The 20,620-nt window shown below is 42.3% G+C and overlaps 1 protein-coding gene and 1 pseudogene across 11 annotated transcripts in view; both read left to right on the forward strand.

The window, feature by feature from the left end:
* The window catches only part of KDM5A (lysine demethylase 5A), a 105,297-nt gene that overhangs the window by 64,276 nt on the left and 20,401 nt on the right, over positions 1 to 20,620 (forward strand). For 7 of the 11 annotated variants that reach the window (XM_023756731.1, XM_023756725.1, XM_023756728.1 and 4 more), the window contains 5 exons: positions 6,054 to 6,215; positions 8,647 to 9,198; positions 9,573 to 9,716; positions 10,467 to 10,478; positions 20,105 to 20,264. In XM_023756731.1, coding sequence (XP_023612499.1) covers positions 6,054 to 6,215; positions 8,647 to 9,198; positions 9,573 to 9,716; positions 10,467 to 10,478; positions 20,105 to 20,264 — 1,030 coding nt within the window. The remainder of the gene's footprint in view (positions 1 to 6,053; positions 6,216 to 8,646; positions 9,199 to 9,572; positions 9,717 to 10,466; positions 10,479 to 20,104; positions 20,265 to 20,620) is intronic. The other 4 variants (XM_023756727.1, XM_006092135.3, XM_023756732.1 and 1 more) reach the window with 4 other exon arrangements.
* On the forward strand, positions 2,569 to 3,957 carry LOC102430631 (annotated as a pseudogene).

Raw genomic sequence — 20,620 nt, forward strand, 5'->3', positions numbered from 1 at the left:
CCAGAAATCTGGAGCCTATGACAAACTTATTTCTGGTTCCCCCTGTGCTGTGTCAATTAGCCTGGATCTTATCTCTGTTATTAATGGATTCTGTCACTGAAAAGACCTTTCTCAGAAGCACAAATTTAAATACTCATTACCCTTTTCATCTTGAGCATTTAAACATACTAGTTGGTCTATATGGCAGCGCAGGTAAACATGGTACTTGCGTGCTCCCACAACCACATTAAATCACAACTAAACTATAGAACAAATATCATTCAGAACCATCTGAAATTCAGCTGAATGGAAGTCCTACAACTAGGGAATTAAAGAAGCCCCATTGAAACTGTTAGTGGGGCAGAAACACAGAACGGGCTGGTCCCACACCCATGTGTGTTGGATAAAAATCAGGAGGGATATCTTAGCTGCAGAGGTCCCCACTGAGGAACAAGAGGTCCCAACCCACACCAGGTCCCCCAGCCCAAGTTCCAATGCTGGAAGAGAAGTCCTCATAACTCCTGGCTATAAAAAACCAGTAGGGATTGAGGCTGAGGGACATAGAGACTGCTGGAGTCCCAGGCATTTCCTATTAAAGGGCCCTGCACAAGGACTAACTCAGACTCACTTTCTCTGATGGCCAGCATGGGGCAGCAACTTACAGGCTGGAACAGGGAGGAACTGAATTGTTCAGCATCAGGATGAGAGCTAAGGGGACGGGAGCTTTCTCCCAGACAGAAGTGCTGGCAGAGGCCACTGTTCCTTTCATCAGCAACCCCCCCCCCCCCCACCCGCCCCGAAAGCTGGCAGGTGAGCACCATAGCTGAGACTCCCATCAGCCTGGCTCACACTGTTTGCCCCACCCTGGTGATTCCCTGAGGCCCCACCCATCTTTTGGTCCCACCCAAGCTGTTTCTTTAAAAAAAAAAAAATAAGTTTATTGATGGATTGAGAGAGAGAAAGAGAGAGAAACACACACATCAGTTTGTTGTTCTACTTATTTATGCATTCATTGGTTGATTCTTATATGTGCTCTGACTAGGAATCTAACCCAAAACCTTGGCATATCGGGATGATGCTGTAACCAACTGAGCTACCTGGCCAGGGCCTGAGCTGTTTCCAGTTGCTTTTCCATATGAATGGCCATCTTAGCTCATGTTTCAGATTTTCATGCTTCAGAATTTCCCAAAACAAGCAGCATCTGTCCCTCAGTAAGCTGCACACCTCTCACTAAGTTGGCCCCAGGCATAGTGGCAGCTAGCCTTGGGTCACAGCTTGGAGGGCAGTTCCAAACTCAGCACAAGTAGCAGCCATCTGTAGATTGCTTTGTAGCTCATACCTGGTGGCCTTTGTAGTTCATGCCCCAGGCAGAGCACAGGCGGCAGCTGATCTTGGTTTGCACCTCCCTGAAGGTCCCAGAGCCAGTGCACCCAGTGGCAGCTTTTAGAACACATCGAAGCACTACCATCCAACCACCTCAATGAGCAACAAACTCAAGAGGTGGACTCAGCAGGCACCAGACCCCTGCTGAAGTAAGTCCTACTCTGTGTAGTTGGCCTCTGCATAGCTGATCCTCCATGGTGGTTGGAGGCTAGTGGTCAGTGGTTACAGCCAGTCCTTTCAGCTGATCCATCTGAGGATAAGTCCCTCCCATTGATGTGCCAACAGCAGTCAAGACTCAACTACTACAGGGGTTGTATACAGCCTACACGGGGAATGCACCTCAAGTGTCTAGCTTGGGTGTTCGGGGTGGCTGTGCCACTGGACTCTAGAGCAGTGGTCGCCAACCTGTGGTCCATGGACCACTGGTGGTCTGTGAGGTCCGAAAGGTTGGCGACTGCTGCTCTAGAGAACACCTACTACATTAGGCTACTCTACCAAGCCTGGGAGATGTAGCAGCTCTACCTAATACATAGAAACAACCCCCCCACCACACCCCACCACACAAGGGCTAAATGCTGCCCCATGCTAGAGCTCAGAGAAAGTTTGTCTCATTTTGGAGGCTGTCATAATGAGACAAAGAAACATCCCAAATGAAAGAACAGAACAAAACTCCAGAAAAAGAACTAAACAAAATGGAGATAAGCAATCTACTAGATTCATAGTTCAAAATACTGGTTATAAGGATGCTCAATGAACTTAGTGAGAACCTCAACAGCATAAAATAGGACCAGTCACAAATGAAGTATACACTAACTGAAATGAATACTTTACAAGGAATGAACAATAGAGTAGATGAAGCTGAAAATCACATCAGCAATTAGAATATAAGGAAGCCAAAGAGACTCAATCAGAACAGCAAAAAGAAAAAGTACAAAGAATGAGGATAGTATAAGGAGCCTCTGGGACAACTTCAAGTGTACCAACATTTCCATGGGAAATGAGAAGAGAGAGAGCAAGAAATTGAAACCTGTTTTAAAACATAATGACAGAAAACTTGCCTAACTTGGTGAAGGAAATAGATACAAGTCCAGGAAGTGTAGAGTTCCAAATAAGATGAATCCAAAGAGGCCCACACCAAGATATATCATAATTAAAACGCAAAAGCTTAAAGACAAAGAGAGAATCTTAAGAGCAGCAAGAGAAAAGTAGTTAGTTACCTACAACAGAGCTGATTTCTCAACAGAAACTTTGCAGTTCAGAAGGGATTGGCAAGAAATATTCAAAGTGATGAAAAGCAAGGACCTATAACAAAGATTACTGTACCTAGCAAAGCTAATCAAAGGACAGATAAAGAACTTTTTATACAAGAGAAAGCTAAAGAAGCTCATCACCACCAAACCAGTTTTATATGAAATGTTAAAGGGTCAAAAAGAAGAAGAAAGGTCAAGAAGAAGAAGAAGAGGAGGAAGAGGAAGGCAATAAATACATTTCTATAAACATTTGAATATAACAAAACAAAAGTGAGTAAGTAGAACACAAATAGACTCATAGATACAGAGAACGTTTTGGCAGTTCCCAGCTGGGAAGGGGATTGGGAGAATGGGTTACAAAGGTGAAGGCATTAAGAAGTACAAATGGACTTCTTCTTTTCCCACGAAACACCAAATGGCGGATGACGCTGGTGCTGCAGGAGGGCCCGGAGGCCCCGGAATAGGGGGTCGCGGTGGCTTCCGTGGAGGATTTGGCAGTGGCATTCCGGGCAGGGGCCGAGGCCGCGGAGCTCGCGGAGTCAAGGCCGAGGACAAGGAGTGGATCCCTGTCAGCAAGCTGGGCTGCCTGGTCAAGGACATGAAAATCAAATCCCTAGAAGAAATCTATCTATTCTTGCCCATCAAGGAATCTGAGATCATTGACTTTTTCTCGGGGGCATCCCTCAAGGATGAAGTCTTGAAGATCATGCCTGTGCAAAAGCAGACAAGTGCTGGCCAGAGGACCCAGTTCAAGGCATTTGTCGCCATTGGGGACTACAATGGACATGTTGGTCTGGGTGTGAAGTGCTCAAAGGAAGTAGCCACTGCCATCCGAGGAGCCATTATCCTGGCCAAGCTCTCTATTGTGCCAGTGCAGCGAGGCTACTGGGGAAACAAGATCGGCAAACCCTACACCGTACCTTGCAAGGTGACTGGCCGCTGTACTGTTGCGCTTCATCCCTGCCTCCAGGGGTATGGCCATTATCTCGGCCCTTGTGCCTAAGAAGTTGCTGATGATGGCCGGTATTGACGACTGCTACACCTCAGCCAGGGGCTACACTGACACCCTGGGCAACTTTGCCAAGGCCACCTTTGATGCCATCTCTAAGACCTACAGCTATCACCCCAGATCTCTGGAAAGAGACTGTGTTCACCAAGTCTCCCTATCAGGAATTCACTGACCATCTTGTAAAGACCCACACCAGAGTTTCTGTGCAGAGGACCCAGGCTCCAGCTGTGGCCACCACATAATATTATACAAGAAAAATAAAGTGAGTTAAGCTAAAAAAAAAAGTACAAATGGACATATAGACCAATGGAACAGAACAGACAACCCAGAAATCTACCCAAGCCATTATGCTCAATTAATATTTGACAAAAGAGGCAAGAGCATACAATGGAGTCAAGACAGTCCCTTCAATAAATGGTGTTGGGGAAATTGAACAGATACATGCAAAAAAATAAAAAGAGACCACCAACTTACACCATACACAAAAATAAACTCAAAATGGATAAAGGACTTAAATGTAAAACGGGAAACCATAAAAATATTAGAAGAATCCATAGGCAGCAAAATACCAGACATATGTCGTAGCAATATCTTTACCAATACAGCTCCTAGGACAATGGAAACTCAGGAGAAAATAAACAAATGGGACTATATCACAAGAAAAAGCTTCTGCACAGCAAAAGAAACCATCAGCAAAACAGCAAGAAAGCCCACTGCATGGGAGAACATATTTGCCAATGTTATCTCTGATAAGGGTTTAATCTCCAAAATTTATAGGAAACTCATACAATTTAACAAAAGGAAGATAATCCAATAAAAAATGGGCAAAGGACCTAAATAGTCATTTTTCGAAAGAGGACATACAGAAGGCCAAGAGACATGAGAACATGCTCAAAGTCACTAATCATCTGAGAGATGCAAATCAAAACAACAATGAGGTACCATCTCACACCTGTCAGAATGGCTATCATCAACAAATCAACAAACGACAGGTTCTGGTGAGGATGCAGAGAAAAAGGAACCCTTGTGCACACACTGCTGGCAGGAATGCAGACTGGTGCAGCCACTGTGGAAAACAGTATGGAGTTTCCTCAAAAAATTAAAAATGGAACTTTCATTTGACCCAGTAATCCCACTTCTAGTAACATATCCCAAGAAAACAGAAACACCAATCAGAAAGGATATATGCACCCCTATGGTCATAGCAGCACAGTTTACAATAGCTAAGATTTGGAAACAGCCTAAGTGCCCATCAGCAGATGAGTGGATTAAAAAACGGTGGTACATCTACACAATAGAATACTACGCTGCTGTAAAAAAGAAGTAATTCTTACCATTTGCAACAGCATGGATGGAACTGGAGCACATTATGCCAAGCAAACTAAGCCAGTCAGAGAAAGATAAATATCACTCATTTGTGGAATATAATGAACAACATAAACTGATGAACAAAAATAGAACCAGAGACATAGAAGCATCGAACAGACTGTCCAGTCTATGAGGGAAGGCAGGGGGTGAGGAGGTAAGAGATCAACCAAAGGACTTGTATGCATGCATATGAGTATAACCAGTGGACACAGACAGAAGGGGGATGAGGGCATGTGCTGGGGGGTGGGAGTGGCCAGGGAGAGGTCAATTGGGCAAAAAGGAGACTCATGTAATACTTTAAACAATAAAGAATTTAAATTAAAAAAATGATTATTTCAGAATATTCATGGGGATGTAATGTATAGTATAGGGAATAAAGTCAATAATATCCTAATAGTTCTGTATCGTGTCAGATGGGTTCAAGATTTATCAGGATGATCACTTAGTAAGTTATATAATGTCTAATTACTGGGATGTATACCTAAAATTAATAAAGTAATGTATGTCAACCATAATTGAAAATTAAAAAATGATAAAATAAATAAATAGTAGTTAAGGGCATAGGCGTTGAAATATGATAGTTTCATGTTTGAGGACTGTCTCCCTAATTACTAACCCTGTGTCCTTGGGCAAGTTGTTTCCTTCCTGAGCCTCAGTTTTCCCGTTTATAAAATATAGACCAGGGGTCCTCAAACTACGGCCCGCGGGCCACATGCAAATACAAATATTGTATTTGTTCCCGTTTTGTTTTTTTACTTCAAAATAAGATATGTGCAGTGTGCATAGGAATTTGTTCATAGTTTTTTTTTAAACTATAGTCTGGCCCTCCAATGGTCTGAGGGACAGTGAACTGGCCCCCTGTTTAAAAAGTTTGAGGACCCCTGATATAGACAATACCTATTTCAGAGGACTGTTAGGAGAATTGAATTAGGTAATGTGTGTTAAGCCCTTAAGAAAGTGCCCAGGACTTGGTGAGTAGTCAATAAATGGTTCCTTTTATTATTTTCAGTTTTAAGAATTTTTTTTTTTAAACCAGAGCTCAGTATTTGGTTTTATTTTTGTAGGTGCTAAGTCCCCGAACTGACATTGGTATATATGGGAGTGGTAAAAACAGAAGGAAAAAAGTAAAAGAACTAATAGAAAAAGAAAAAGAAAAGGATCTGGACCATGAGCCTCTGAGTGATTTGGAGGAAGGATTGGAGGAAACCAGAGATACAGCCATGGTGGTAAGAAATTATGATATGCATTTTGACTTTGTATGGTGAATACAAAATTCTGTAAAGATATTAGCGCATTCACTGTTTTTATTTTTATATACTTTCTCTGGCTTTATGGTTATATATATTTCAAATATTTTTATTTTTATTTATTTATTTTTTTTAAAAAATATATTTTATTGATTTTTTACAGAGAGGAAGGGAGAGAGATAGAGGGTTAGAAACATAGATGAGAGAGAGACATCGATCAGCTGCCTCCTGCACATCTCCTACTGGGGATGTGCCCGCAACCCAGGTACATGCCCTTGACCGGAATCGAACCTGGGACCTTTCAGTCCGCAGCCGACGCTCTATCCACTGAGCCAAACCGGTTTTGGCCAAATATTTTTAAAATATTTATAATCAAAGTATATAAAAAGTTCACTATACTGTTCTCTCCCTAAAATTTTTTCTATATCATTCTTTATTGTTGTCTTAATAGTTTAATATTTTATCAAATTTTCTAATATTTACTGATCATTTTTCTGATATTGAACATTTGGTTGTTATTAAGTGTTTACTATTATGGATACTAATAAAGTGAACTTCTTTGTATATAGCTTTTTCTTTTTTAAAAAAAATATATTTTTATTGATTTCAGAGAAAAAGGGAGAGGGTGAGAGAGATATAGAAACATCAATGATGAGAGAGAATCGTTGATTGGCTGCCTCCTGCACGCCCCCTACTGGGATCGAGCCTGCAGCCTGGGCTTGTGCACCTGACCGGAATCGAACCTGGGACCCTTCAGTCCGCAGGCGGACACTCTATCCACTGAGCCAAACTGGCTAGGCGCTTTTTCCTTTTACAAGTTCTTTTCCTACACTTGACTCTTAGGAATGGGATTACTGGGTTAGAATTTAATGGCTTAATACTATTGTGCTTTTCAAAGGAATTGTATCAGCTTACTGATATCTGCTGCTGTTTAAAACATCTTCCTTCTCTCAGTAGCATTCAACAGTATAGTGAGTGCTCAATAGAATATTTGTAGGTAATTAGGTGAAGGCATTAAGAAGTACAAATTGGTTATTATAGGATAGTCATGGGGATGTAATGTACAGTATAGTGGTGTTTTTTGTTTTGTTTTGTTTGTTTTTGGATTTTGTTTGAGAGTAGGAGGAATGTTGTTAAGATTACTAGGAGCCTGAGGAAAGAGAAAAAATAAAAATGAATTTGGTCAATATGTAGTAAGGAGTTGCATATGGCTGTTTCTGCCTACAGATGATCCTGTGTTGTTGTTTTTTCTTCCCCATTTTAGTTTTCAATTACAGTTTGCATTCAACATTATTTTATACTAGTTTCAGGTGTACTGCATAGTGGTTAGATAATCATATACTTTACAAAGTGTTCCCCCCAATAGTTCAGGTACCCACCTGATACCATAAATAGTTATTACAATATTGTTGCCAAATGATTGTGTTTTGAGGCCAGCAGAAATGATTCCTCATTAGGGAGCCTGCCCAACAGGTCATCTTACCAGGCAAATAGAATAGGAAATTATTTCAAAACTAGAGGCCTGATACACGAAATTCATGCAAGAGTAGGCCTTACTTTTCCCGGCTGCTGGCACTGGCTTCCCTCTGGCACCCCAGACCCGGGCTTCCCTCACAGCTCTGGCTTTGTCCGGTAGGTCGTCCGGAAGGACGTCTGGTCTAATTAGCATATTATACTTTTATTATTATAGATGGTTTCAATACTATAAAAGTTTTAAAAGAAAATCTACTGACAGTATTCGTGATAATTAAATGTTATTTGCTTTCATTTACTTTTTTGAAATAAGCTACATAAAATTTTGTTATAATTGGTCATCAGGCTGTGTTACTCTACTATTACATAAGTTGGAGAGGCCTTCTAGAAATAAATAAAAATTGATTTGTATAGAACTTCCTCCCGGGGGATGAATTGCCAGTGGATGGGAAGCTAGTATTTATTGAGTGTTTACCTTGTGCCAGGCACCAAGTTAAGCATTTTGATGTATTATCTTATTTAATCCTTAAAACAACAAAATGAGTTTGGTGGTATCCTCATTTTTCAGAAAATTGAGATTCAGAAAACTTGTGCCCCAGATCAACAATATATAAGTACAAGAGCCAAGCTTCATACTTAGGGTCGCTTGACTTCAAGGCATACTGTCTACTGCACCCTACAGAATAATTCAAAGTACTCTACTGATGAAATTGTCAAATATAGTAGCATTTTGCCCATTTCACACAGGAATGTTTACATGGAAACCGTCACACTGCCCCACATTTTACGAAATGATTAACAACTGATTTTTTTTTTAAAGGACAATGCTTTGTTATTATGAGGCCCCAACTTGGAGATGATCCCTCAGCCTTAAGGATTTGGTATTTTTGGAGTATTTTGCAGTGACTCCTTTCTTTGAAATGTTCTTTGTGTACAGGTGGCAGTTTTCAAAGAACGCGAGCAAAAAGAGATTGAAGCCATGCATTCCCTCAGAGCAGCCAATCTAGCGAAGATGACAATGGTGGACCGCATAGAAGAAGTAAAATTTTGCATTTGCCGCAAGACAGCCAGTGGATTTATGCTGCAGTGTGAGCTCTGCAAAGACTGGTTCCATAATAGCTGTGTTCCCCTGCCTAAGTCAAGTACCCAGAAAAAAGGGTCTAGTTGGCAGGCTAAGGAAGTAAAATTCCTTTGCCCTCTTTGTATGCGCTCTCGAAGGCCAAGGCTAGAGACTATTCTGTCACTCCTAGTATCCCTTCAGAAGTTGCCTGTACGGTTGCCTGAAGGAGAAGCCCTACAGTGTTTGACAGAACGTGCTATGAGTTGGCAGGATAGAGCCCGGCAGGCTCTAGCCACAGATGAACTGTCTTCTGCCCTGGCCAAACTATCTGTGTTGAGCCAGCGTATGGTGGAGCAGGCAGCTCGAGAAAAAACTGAAAAGATCATCAGTGCAGAACTCCAAAAAGCAGCTGCCAATCCAGACTTACAGGCAAGTTTAGGATTTTCTTTTTTTATTTCATGAGATAATGTTTGTCAGTGTGTAAGTACTAAATCAAATCTATCTTACCAGTTGATTAGGAAGACAACAATAAGTTGCCAGCAGTTAGATTATCCATAACATCTTCTTTCTATATACACCTATAGGATTTTGAATATATAACTAAGTCATTTTACTGAAAAATTACTTGGAAATATTATTCAGGTGGACCTTGGTATCATAGGCAAATAATTTGCTCTGTACTAACTGGTGAACTCTGTTTAGCCACTTTGCAAATTCATTACATTTTGGTAGTCATAATCACATATTACCCCATGTTTATTCAGTGTGTCTCTCTGTTCATCCTGAAATTATTTGTTGTTTAGGGACACTTACCTACTTTCCAACAGTCTGCTTTTAACCGGGTGGTGAGCAGCGTATCTTCTTCCCCTCGACAAACAGTGGATTATGATGATGAAGAAACAGATTCTGATGAAGACATTCGGGAGACATATGGCTATGACATGAAGGTAATTACATGGTCAGGTGTGTAGGTACATATCTGATCACTGGGTTTGTTTAAAAAGATGTTTGAGGCTTAAGAGTAGAAGAGAAAGCTAGTAATCTATTTATCTTGAGTTTATGGTGATAGCATTTTTTTCAAAGCTCCAAAAAAATATAGATTGATGATGAAATAACAGGTTTTTTGTTTTTTTTGTTTTTTAAGAGTGGAATTTTAAACTTTATTTTTCTCACCATGTAACTCCTTAGGTCTTAAGAGGGACTAGCAAAATTATTCTTTTAGTTACTGAAAGCTTTCATGGCTGATTTAGTATTTTTTCTTTGATTGTTAACATCTATCTAGTTATTTTTTAAAAATTTCATTGTATCTTGCTTTGAGTACTTTGCTTTAGTCTCTCATCTGATGGTGCTAGATTGAATATCATAGTCAGAGATGGGTTACACTTGGGCTTATGGTTTGAATTTGTAGTTACAGTTGCAGTTAGAATATATTATTTGCCCTTAATATGATTATTTTGATAATGATACCACACTGGTGATGAAGAGAAAGTTTTGGCAAGTTTGTTTTGTGTTGGATTTTATTGGCCTTTTATTGTTATTTCGTGTCAGGCCCAAATCCTTGTCTTTTACCTAGTAATATTATTTGTTATTCTATTTACAGTCTGTGCCTATAACCAGGGAGTTTGTGCTCTTTTATATGAAAACCTAGGGTGCAATCTTTTCCATACTCTTTAACTATCTTTTTTTGGTCTTTTCAGCATGCAAATCAGGTAGGTAAGCTCATTCTTAGAGCAATGAATATCATCAGCATTGAATTCCCAGGATACAAATTAAAACCATCCATCATAGATGATTGTAAATTATTTGCTGGAAATATTTTTTCAAGATAAAAATGGATCCAGAGGCCCTAGCCTGGTCGCTTGGTTGCTTGGAGCATTATCCTGTACACCAAAAAGGTTGTGGGTTCGATTCCTGGTCAGGGCCCATACCTAAGTTGCGGGTTCGATATCCAGTTGGAGCAAGTATGGGAGGCAACTGATGGATATTTCTCTCCCACATCAATGTCTCTCCCTTTTCCTTTCCCACTCCCTCTCTCCCTTTCCCTCTCTCTCCCTCTCAAGTCAAACATATCCTCAGATGAGGATTTAAAAAGCAATGGATTCAGGGGATGTTTTAATGAGGAAATTTATAGTTATATGAAATAGACTTGAGAAAAGTTGAAACTTGAATTACCCTATTAAAATAAGGTTCTGAGTACCTTGAAGTTACCCAGAAGTTAATGACCATCTTTGTTTGTATAGGATGACCAGGAGCAGCTATAAGGAAATGCAGCCCATGCCACATATAAGTTAGTTACTTAATACTAGAATTGCTTGTTTGCCATAACTTACAGGCCTCCAATACTTGGGTTATCTTTCTAGCACATTAATAATCAACCACTACTATAGAATTGCTAAATAGGATGGGCTTTGCTTGGAAGTAGATTGTTGATACGATTGTAAGCAGTAGTCCTTTTCTGTAAAATTGATATGTGTGTCTCAGCCTAGTTTCTTTTTTGATCCGGGGGTATTGGCAACGTGAAAAATAAAATTATGGATTTTACAGTGTTAGTAATGTGTTTGATAGCTTGAAGACTGGAAGAATGGTGGCAAGACTTAATGGTAATTCAAAATAAAAGTTACCTGGATGTAGGTATTTTTGCATTAAAAAAATTATATACTCTTGAGTATTCTCCCATAGAACAAGCACTCAGTGTAATGAAAATTATATTTGACAATTTATTTGCATTTGGCTTGGTGATTTTTCCCTTTGATATCCCCTGATTATGTCTCCATGAATTCATCCTTAAAATAGGTTGAATTTAATGTCTTTACTTAAGGAAGAGTCCCATACTGGTTTAGGAAGAAGAGTACATAATTATATAGAAAAATCAAATCAGTCATTTGATCTTATTGTAGTATTTAAATGTTTAAAACAGATGATTTATGCTTTGCATTGTTTACTTCATTTTGTATGTAACATTCTGTTATCACCACTAAAATACTCTGAGCAGCAATTCAAGAATTTTATTACTTAGGAAATATATATTTAATGAAGCAATATGTCAGATCTTTTGTGATTGTGTCTCAGATAACTTTCTTTCAGATATTTGTATAATTATTCCCTTTTAAGGCATATTCTTTACCTTTACTGAAACTTTTTATTCATATTATAGTTTGTATTTTACAAAGGAAAAATGTGCAGAATTACAAATATGTGCAGAATTACACATTAGAAAGGAGAGTATAAAAGAGTAGTAATTATTACCTTCCAGGAAGTTCTTTTTTGTATCCCAGTACTTGCTTATTTTAGAGAAAGACAAGTTATAACACTTAGATTTTTTTATTTTTTTCTTCTCACCTTTGTTAATACTTGGGTGGCTTGAGCTTTAGTGGAAATAGAGTAGGTTTTGTCTTGACTTTAATCTGACCTAGTACCAGATAAAATGGAATGATAGATCTATATATAAAACCCATTTCTCACTGAGAGGCCATTCCATCCTGCATATTTGCCATTGGTGAGACTGAACTATAATTTTCCTCCTTAGGAAGAGTAATTTGTTTAAACTTGCTATTTATCAACCTATCTGTGTCCTTTTTAAAAAAAAATCTTTATTGTGAGAGTATTATAGATATCCCTCTTTTTCCCCCCCATTGCCCACCTTCACCCAGTTCCCACCCCAGGCCTTTGCCACCCTACTGTCTGAACATAGGTAATGCATATATGCATATAAGATCTTCGTATAATCTCTTCCCACCTCTCCACCCCCCTTCCATCTGAGAATTATCAGTCTGTTCCATTTCCATGCCTCTGATTCTATTTTATTCACCAGTTTATTCTGTTTATTAGATTTCTTATTTATTTTTAGATTCAATTGTTGATAGATAATGTATTTATTGCCATTTTATTGTTCATTTTGTTGTTACTCCTCACCTGAGGATATTTTTCCATTGATCTGTTAGAGAGAGTGGAACAGAGAGGGAAAGATAGAAACATTGATGTAAGAAAAACACATTGATTGGTTGCCTCCTGCAGGTACCCTGACTAGGGCCCGGGTCGGGGAGAAGCCTGCAACTGAGGTGTGTGCCCTTGACTGGAATCAAACCCAGGACCCTTTGGTCCAGAGGCTGACAGTCTGTCCACTGAGCCAAATCGGCTGGGGCTATTGTTCATATTTTTTATCTTCTTCTTCCTCTTCTTAAAGAATACCTTTCAACATTTCATGTAATACTGGTTTGGTGATAATGAACTGCTTTAGCTTTTTCTTGTTTGTGAAGCTCTTTATCTGACCCTCAATTCTAAATGAGAGCTTTGCTGGATAGAGTAATCTTAATTGTAGGTCCTTGCTCTTCATCACTTTGAATATTTCTTGCCACTCCCTTCTGGTCTGCATAGTTTCTGTTGAGAAATCAGCTGACAGTCATATGGGCGCACCCGTGTAGGTAACTAACTGCTTTTCTCTTGCTTTCAAGATTCTTTCTTTGTCTTTAACCTTTTGCATTTAATTGTGATGTGTCTTGGTGTGGGCCTCTTTGGTTCCTCTTGTTTTGGACTCTCTGTGCTTCCTGGACTTGTAAGTCTATTTCTTTCACCAGGTAAGGGAAGTTTTCTGTCATTATTTCTTCAAATAGTTTTCAATATCTTGCTCTTTCTCTTCTTCTGGCACCCCCATAATGTGAATGTTGGTAAACTTGAAGTTGTCCCAGAGGCTCCTTACACTATCTTCATATTTTTTAACTAGAGGCCAGGTGCACAAAAATTTGTGCACTCGGGGGTGGGGGTCCCTCAGCCCGGCCTGTGCCCATTTGCACTCCAGGACCCCTTGGGGGATGTCCACTTGTTGACTTAGGCCCACTCCCCGGGGGATCAGGCCTAAGCTTGCAGTCAGACATCCTTCTGGCAGCCAGGGAGCCCTCAGGGGATGTCCGACTAAAGGCTTAGGCCCCCAAGGGATCGGGCCTAAACCGTTAATTGGACATTCTTAGTGCTGCCATGGAGGTGGGAGAGGCTTCTGCCACCACCTCTGCTCTGGCCAGCCATGAACCAGCTTCTGGCTGAGTGGCACTCCCCATATGGAAGTGCACTGACCACCAGGGGGCAGCTCCTGCATTGAGCGTCTGCCCGCTGGTGGCCAGTGCGCATCATAGCAACCGGCCATTCTGCCGTTCAGTCAATTTGCATATTAGCCTTTTATTATTATTACTAGAGGCCCAGTGCACAAAAATTTGTGCACTCGGGGGGGGGGGGGTCCCCCAGCCCGGCCTGTGCCCTCTCGCAGTCTGGGACCCCTCGGGAGATAACGACCTGCTGGCTTAGGCCTACTCCCGGGTGGCAGAGGGCAGGCCCAATCCCTAAGTGCAGCCCCTGGTCAGGCTCAGGGTAGGGCCGATTGGGGGGTTGGGGCACCGCCCCCTGTCACACTCAAGGCAGGGTCGATGGGGAGGTTGCGGCATCACCCCCTGTCACGCACAGAGCAGGGCCTATCGGGGTTGGGGCGCTGCCCCCTGTCACTCACAGAGCAGGGCCCATCAGGGGGGTTGGGGCTCCGTACCCTGTCACGCACAGAGCAGGGCCAATCACGGGGGTTGGGGCGCTGCCCCCTGTCACTCACAGAGCAGGGCCCATCAGGGGGGTTGGGGCTCCGTACCCTGTCACACACACAGCAGGGTCGATCAGGGGGTTGGGGAGCTCCCCCCTGTCACACACAGCAGGGCCGATCAGGGGGTTGAGGAGCTCCCCCCTGTCACTCACAGAGTAGGGCCGATAGGGGAGTTGGGGCACCGCCCCCTGTCACACAGAGAGCAGGGCGGATCAAGGGGTTGGGGTGCTGCACCCTGTCACACTCAGGGCAGGGCCAATGGGGAGGTTATGGCTCTACCCTGTCACACACAGAGCAAGGCCCGTGGAGGGGGGTTGGGGCGCCACCCTCTATTACCCACAGAGCAGGGCCGATCAGGGGGTTGGGGCGCCGCCACTGTCACACTCGGGGCAGGACCGATGGAGAGGTTATGGCTCTACCCTGTCACACACAGAGCAGGGCCGATCAGGGGGTTGGTGCGCTGCACCCTGTGAAACACAGAGCCGCAGGGCAATCAGGGGATTGGGGAGCTCCCCCCTATCAGGCACAGAGCAGGGCTGATCAGGGGATTGGGGCGCCTTCCCCTGTCAGGAACAGAGCAGGGCGGATAGGGAGGTTGTGGCCCCGCCCCCTGTCACACACAGAGCCGCAGGGCGATCAGGGGATTGGGGAGCTCCCCCCTATCAGGCACAGAGCAGGGCTGATCAGGGGGTTGGGGCGCCTTCCCCTGTCACACACAGAGCTGCAGGGCGATCAGGGGGTTTGGGCGCTGCCCCCTGTCACGCTGATCCCGGTGCCGGGAGGCATATTACCCTTTTACTATATAGCATAGAGGCCTGGTGCACGGGTAGGGGCCGGCTGGTTTGCCCTGAAGGGTGTCCTGGATCAGGGTGGGGGTCCCCACTGGGGTGCCTGGCCAGTCTGGGTGTGGGGCTGAGGGCTGTTTTCCTGAAGCGAGTGACTGAAGCTCCCAACCGCTCCTTGTTTTCTTTTTTTTTTTTTTTTTTATTCTGGGCCAGCTTTAGCTCTGAGGCCTCGCTGCTGAAAACATTGATACAATGTTGCGGTCCAGGGCTGACTGAAAGCCAGTTTCTGGGGTTTTGTTTAGCTTCTATATTTGCAACATAGTACATAGTTGCTTAGAGTTGCAGCTGAGAGGCCGGCAAGTTAGGCGGGGAACGTTGGAGTCTGCAGTCCCTGGAGCAAGCAAGCCTCATGTTCACTTCCAGCTGCCTGGCTGCCGGCCGCCATCTTGGCTGACAGTTAATTTGCATAAGGATATGCTGATTAGCCAATGGGAAGGGTAGCGGTCGTACGCTAATTACCATGTTTCTCTTTTATTAGTGTAGATATAGGATGTCCCTATTTCCCCCCTTTTGCCCCCTCTACCCAGCTCTTGCCCCCCACTTCTCCCTGGCCATCACCATACTGTTCTCTGTGTCCATGGGTTGTGCATATGTTTTCTTTGGCTAATCACTTCTTTAAATTCACTTCTTTAAATTTTTATTTTCAGATAAGTGCTTATAACTGCACTATTATATATTTTCTATTATATCATTTAGAATTAAGATACCTTTTAATTGAACCCTTATAAATTTTAGCACAATTTAATAAATTATGCTGGAAGCAATTAGGAGATTTTTCATGTAATGCAGATACATTTCAATTAATATTTTATTTTTAATTTTTTAATATTTTAATGTGAAATAATTTCATACATGTAAAAAAAACTGTAAAGTACTACAGCATATTATATGTACCCTTCACCCAATTTCTTAGGTGTTAAGAATTCAAACATAACCATTGTACAACTATCAAAATTTGGAATATATTTTTCTTATAATCTCTTTAATGTTACTTAATCCATTTACTTTGTTTTTGTTAATCTTCACCCAAGGATATTTTTCCATTGAATTTTATAGAGTGAAGGGAAAGGGAGAGACACATTGATTGGTTGCCTCCTGCACATGCTCTGATAGGGACTGGGGATCAAGCCAGCAACTGAGGTACATGCCCTTGACTGGAATCTAACCTGGGACCCTTCAGTCCATGGCTAATGCTCTATCCACTGAGCAAAACAGGCTGCAGCTTAATTCATTTACTTTTAATCTATATGTGTCTTTATATTTAAAGTGGGTTTTGTTTTTGATTCACTCTCATAATCTGTCTTTTAATTGGTGCATTTATGCCACTGACTTTCAGAGTGTTTACTGATAGAGTTATTGCCATATCAGGCGGCTTCTGGGGCTTTCAGGGGGCCTGGCCTGTGGCCTGGGACCGGATCCGATCACGGGCGGCAGTCCGGCGGCTTCTGGGGTTGCCCACGGGGGCCTGGATGGCGTTTCGCGCTGGCGGCTTGTGCTGTCCCGACTTGCCTGCAGTATGCAAATTAGCCGCCATCTTTGTTGGCGGTTAATTCGCATATCTTGCTGATTAGCCAATGGGAGGCGTAGCGAAGGTACGGTCAATTACCATGATTGTCTATTTTTTAATTCTTTTTTCTTTTTGTTCTTCTGATTGGGTGTTCTTTGCTTCCTCATATTCGAAATCATTGATTTGATTCTCGGAATCCTCTACTGTTGAATCCCTGTAAATTATTCTTTATTTCAGTTAGTGTATGCTTAATTTCTGACTGGTCCTTTTCCATGTCTTTGGCATTATTACTAAGATCCTTGAAAGTCTCACTAAGTCTCTTGAAGGTCTCATGAAGTTCCTTGAGTAACCTTATAACCGTGGTTTGCTTTCTTTCATTTCTTTTATTTGTGACATGTTGCTTTGTCTCTGCATTTTGGCTGCTTCCCTGTGTTTGTTTTTATGTATTGGATAGAGCTGCTATGTCTCCTGGAGTTGGTAAAGTGGCCTTGTGTAGTAGGTATCCTATAGGGGCCCAGTTGCTCAGCCTCCCCAGTCACTTGAGCTGGGCACTCTAGATGCAGTCCTTTGTGGGCTGAGTGCACAGTCTTGTTGTAGTTGAGACTTGATTGCTGTTGGTGTCACTGGAAGGAATTGACCTCCAAGCCAATTGGCTGTGAGGACCAGCTGTGACTACAGTGGTAGAGCTGCTGTGCAGGAAACACCCCTATGGAGTAGGACTTGCTTCAGTGGGGCTTTGGTGCTCACTGAGTCTGCCTCTTGAGTGTGTCACTTAGGGATGTGAAGAGTTGTAATCTGATATGGTCTGAAGCTGTCGACCAGATGCACTGGCTCTAGGTTCTCCAGGGAGGTGCAAAATCAGCGACTGCCTGGGGCCAGCTGGCAGGAGCTACAGAGAGATCTTCAGATTCCTCCTATTTGTATCGGATTTGGATATACCCAGGTGAGGCTCAGCTGTGAAGTAAGGCAGGCTGGTGCTGAATCTTGGACCTTTTATTGATAAACTAGAGGCCTGTTGCACGAAATCTGTGCATGGGGTTGGGAGAAGTCCCCTCAGCCCAGCCTGCACCCTCTCCAATCCGGGAACCCTCGGGGATATCCCTCTCACAATCCGGGACCACTGGCTCCTAATCGCTCACCTGCCTGCCTGCCTGATCGCCCATAACCACTCTGCCTGTCGGCCTGATCACCCCTAACTGCCCTCTCCTGCCAGCCTGGTTGCCCCTAACTGTTGCCCTCCCCTGCCGGCCTGGTCGCCCCTAACTGCCCTCCCCTGCCAGCCTCATCCCCCCTAACTGCCTCAGCCCCCGCCACTGAGGCTTTGTCTGGAAGGATGTCTGGTCTAATTAGCATATTACCTTTTATTAGTATAGATTTAGGCATGCTGACACCAGCTGCAGCTTTTTTGAGAGATTTTAGCAAAGTCTGAGGCCTGAGCTAGGATAAGCCATTCCTATCAAAAAGCTGCTGCAAACAGCTTGGGTGGGGCTGCAAATTGAATTGGGCAGGGTCTCAGAGAATCACCAGGGTAGAGCAAACAGTGTACTCCAGGTTGATGGGGACTCACATATGATTGCCAGTCAGCCCTGGAACAGGGGAGTTCATGGCCTAGGAACAATGACTCTGGTGAGCATCTCCGTCTGGTAGCAAGCTGCTCCCAAATTCCTGCCCTGATGCCAGATAATTCAGTTCTTCCCCTTATGTGTCTGGGTCCCATAACTTCTCCTGGCACTGGAGCTCAGAGGAATCGAGTCCGAGTAAGTTTGTGCCTGGCCCTTTAAGAGGAACACCTGAGTCTCTGGCAGCCTTTGTGTCCCTCGGCCACAATCCCTGCTGGTTTTTACAGCCTGAATTTACAGGGACTTCTCTTCCCAGCTCTGGGACCCTGGGTTTGTGTGTGTGTGGGGGGGGGTGTCTGGTGTGGGGCTGGGACCCTTTGCTCCTCACGGGGCCTCTGCAGGGACGATCTCCCTCTGGATTATAAAAACAGCCTACATGGGTGCTGGACCAGCCCAATCCATGCCTTCACCCCTCCTAACCAGTTTCAACGTGCTTTCTTTTTTACTTCTCCAGTTGTAGGACTTCCATTCAGCTAGCTTTCATGCGGTTCTTAATGATGGTTGTTCTGTATTTTAGTTGTAATTTTGGCATAGTTGTGGGATGCAATGAGTACCGGCATTTACCTATGCTGCCATCTTGGTTCCTCCTATCTGTGTCTACATAATTAAAATGTGGCTCTTGAGATAGCATGTAAATAGGGTCCTTTCTTGTTTGTATTCTGCATATATATGTAACTTAAAATATATGGTTGAGTCTTGTTTTTTGTGGGTTTTTTTTTAAGTAACATAATCTGTCTTCTCATTGGGGGTGTTTAGTCTATTTACATTTAATATAATTGTTGACATGGTTGGGTTTAAGTTGGCCATCTTGCTATTTATTTTTATTGATTTCAGAGAGGAAGGAAGTGGGAGAGAAAAAACATCAATGATGAGAGAGAATCATTGATTGGCTGCCTCCTGCATGCCCCACACTGGGAATCGAGCTTGCAACCTGGGCATGTGCCCTGACTGGGAATTGAACTGTGACCTCCTGGTTCATAGGGCGACCCTCAACCACTGAGCCATGCTGGCTGGGTTCTTGCTATTTATTTTTTATTAAGCCCCCCCCCCCTTTTTTTTTGTTCCTTTATTTTACTTTTTATTGGTTTCTTATATTTTTGTATTTATTTAATTTTTTTTTCAGTGTTTCCTCTAGGGCTAACAATTTATCTTTAACTTATCAAAGTCAATATTGTACCTCTTCACATTTCATACTTCACTTGGGGAAGTAATTTTTTAAATTTGTTCTTCTTACTTATGATTTTCCTTCATTACCTCCTGTTCACCATTCTTTCCACTTTGAAAGCCTCACAAAGTTTCCTGCTTGAGTTACAATGAAATGAGTAGAATTAAGGTCAGAAAAGACAATTCCATTCTAAAAAGCAACAGATGGTGCAGGCTATAGTACAGATGTGTTACTTTTTAGAATTTGTTTGAATAGGGAAGAAGATAATGAACTGCTATCCCTAAATTTTCAGTGAGTGGTATTGTCTTCCAGAATCCTGTTATAAAACCTTTTAAGTACCCTGTTTAATTAAGGATAATCTCATGCACCCTACAAGGAGAATCAGGTGTTATATTAGTCATTAAGCTTTTATCTTTCTCCTAACTCACTCTTTTATAATTTTTGTGCTGCTGGGGGTAGGACTCTACACCAGGGCTTTGTAAACATTTTCTGTGAAGTAATAAATATATTAACATATTAATGCTTATTAATATATAATATTATTATGTATATTAATTATTTTAGGCTTTGAGAGGCACAAGTGGTTCTAATTTTTAATACCCCTCTTTGTTTCTTCTTCAGGACACAGCCAGTGTAAAGTCCTCCAGTAGTCTGGAGCCCAATCTTTTTTGTGATGAAGAGATTCCCATCAAGTCTGAGGAGGTGGTCACTCACATGTGGACAGCTCCTTCATTCTGTGCAGAACATGCTTATTCTTCTGCTTCTAAGAGTTGTTCTCAAGGTATTACCCTTTAAAACATTGTGGAGAAGATTAGCCTGAAACCAGTGAGAAAAAAACCATTGTATTAATCAAGACTGTGCATCCCTCTTAAATACATAATCTTTGCCATGAAATTTTATTAGAACCTGAAAATGTCCCTATTTGCATTTTCTGTCATTAGGTTGATAATCTGAAAACTTACATAGAATTATTGAATTCTAATTAGAAGAACTTTAGAGGCCATCTAGTCCCATCTCTCATTTTTATAAAATCTCTGATAAGGAATCATTTAGTCTTTTTTTGTTTTTGTTCATTATGAGTTCTTAAGGAACTTGCTGTTTTTTAAGAATATTCATTCTAGTTTCGGAAAGCTTTAA

The sequence above is a fragment of the Myotis lucifugus genome, unplaced genomic scaffold (genome assembly GCF_000147115.1).
Source record: "Myotis lucifugus unplaced genomic scaffold, Myoluc2.0 scaffold_98, whole genome shotgun sequence".
Lineage (NCBI taxonomy): Eukaryota > Metazoa > Chordata > Mammalia > Chiroptera > Vespertilionidae > Myotis > Myotis lucifugus.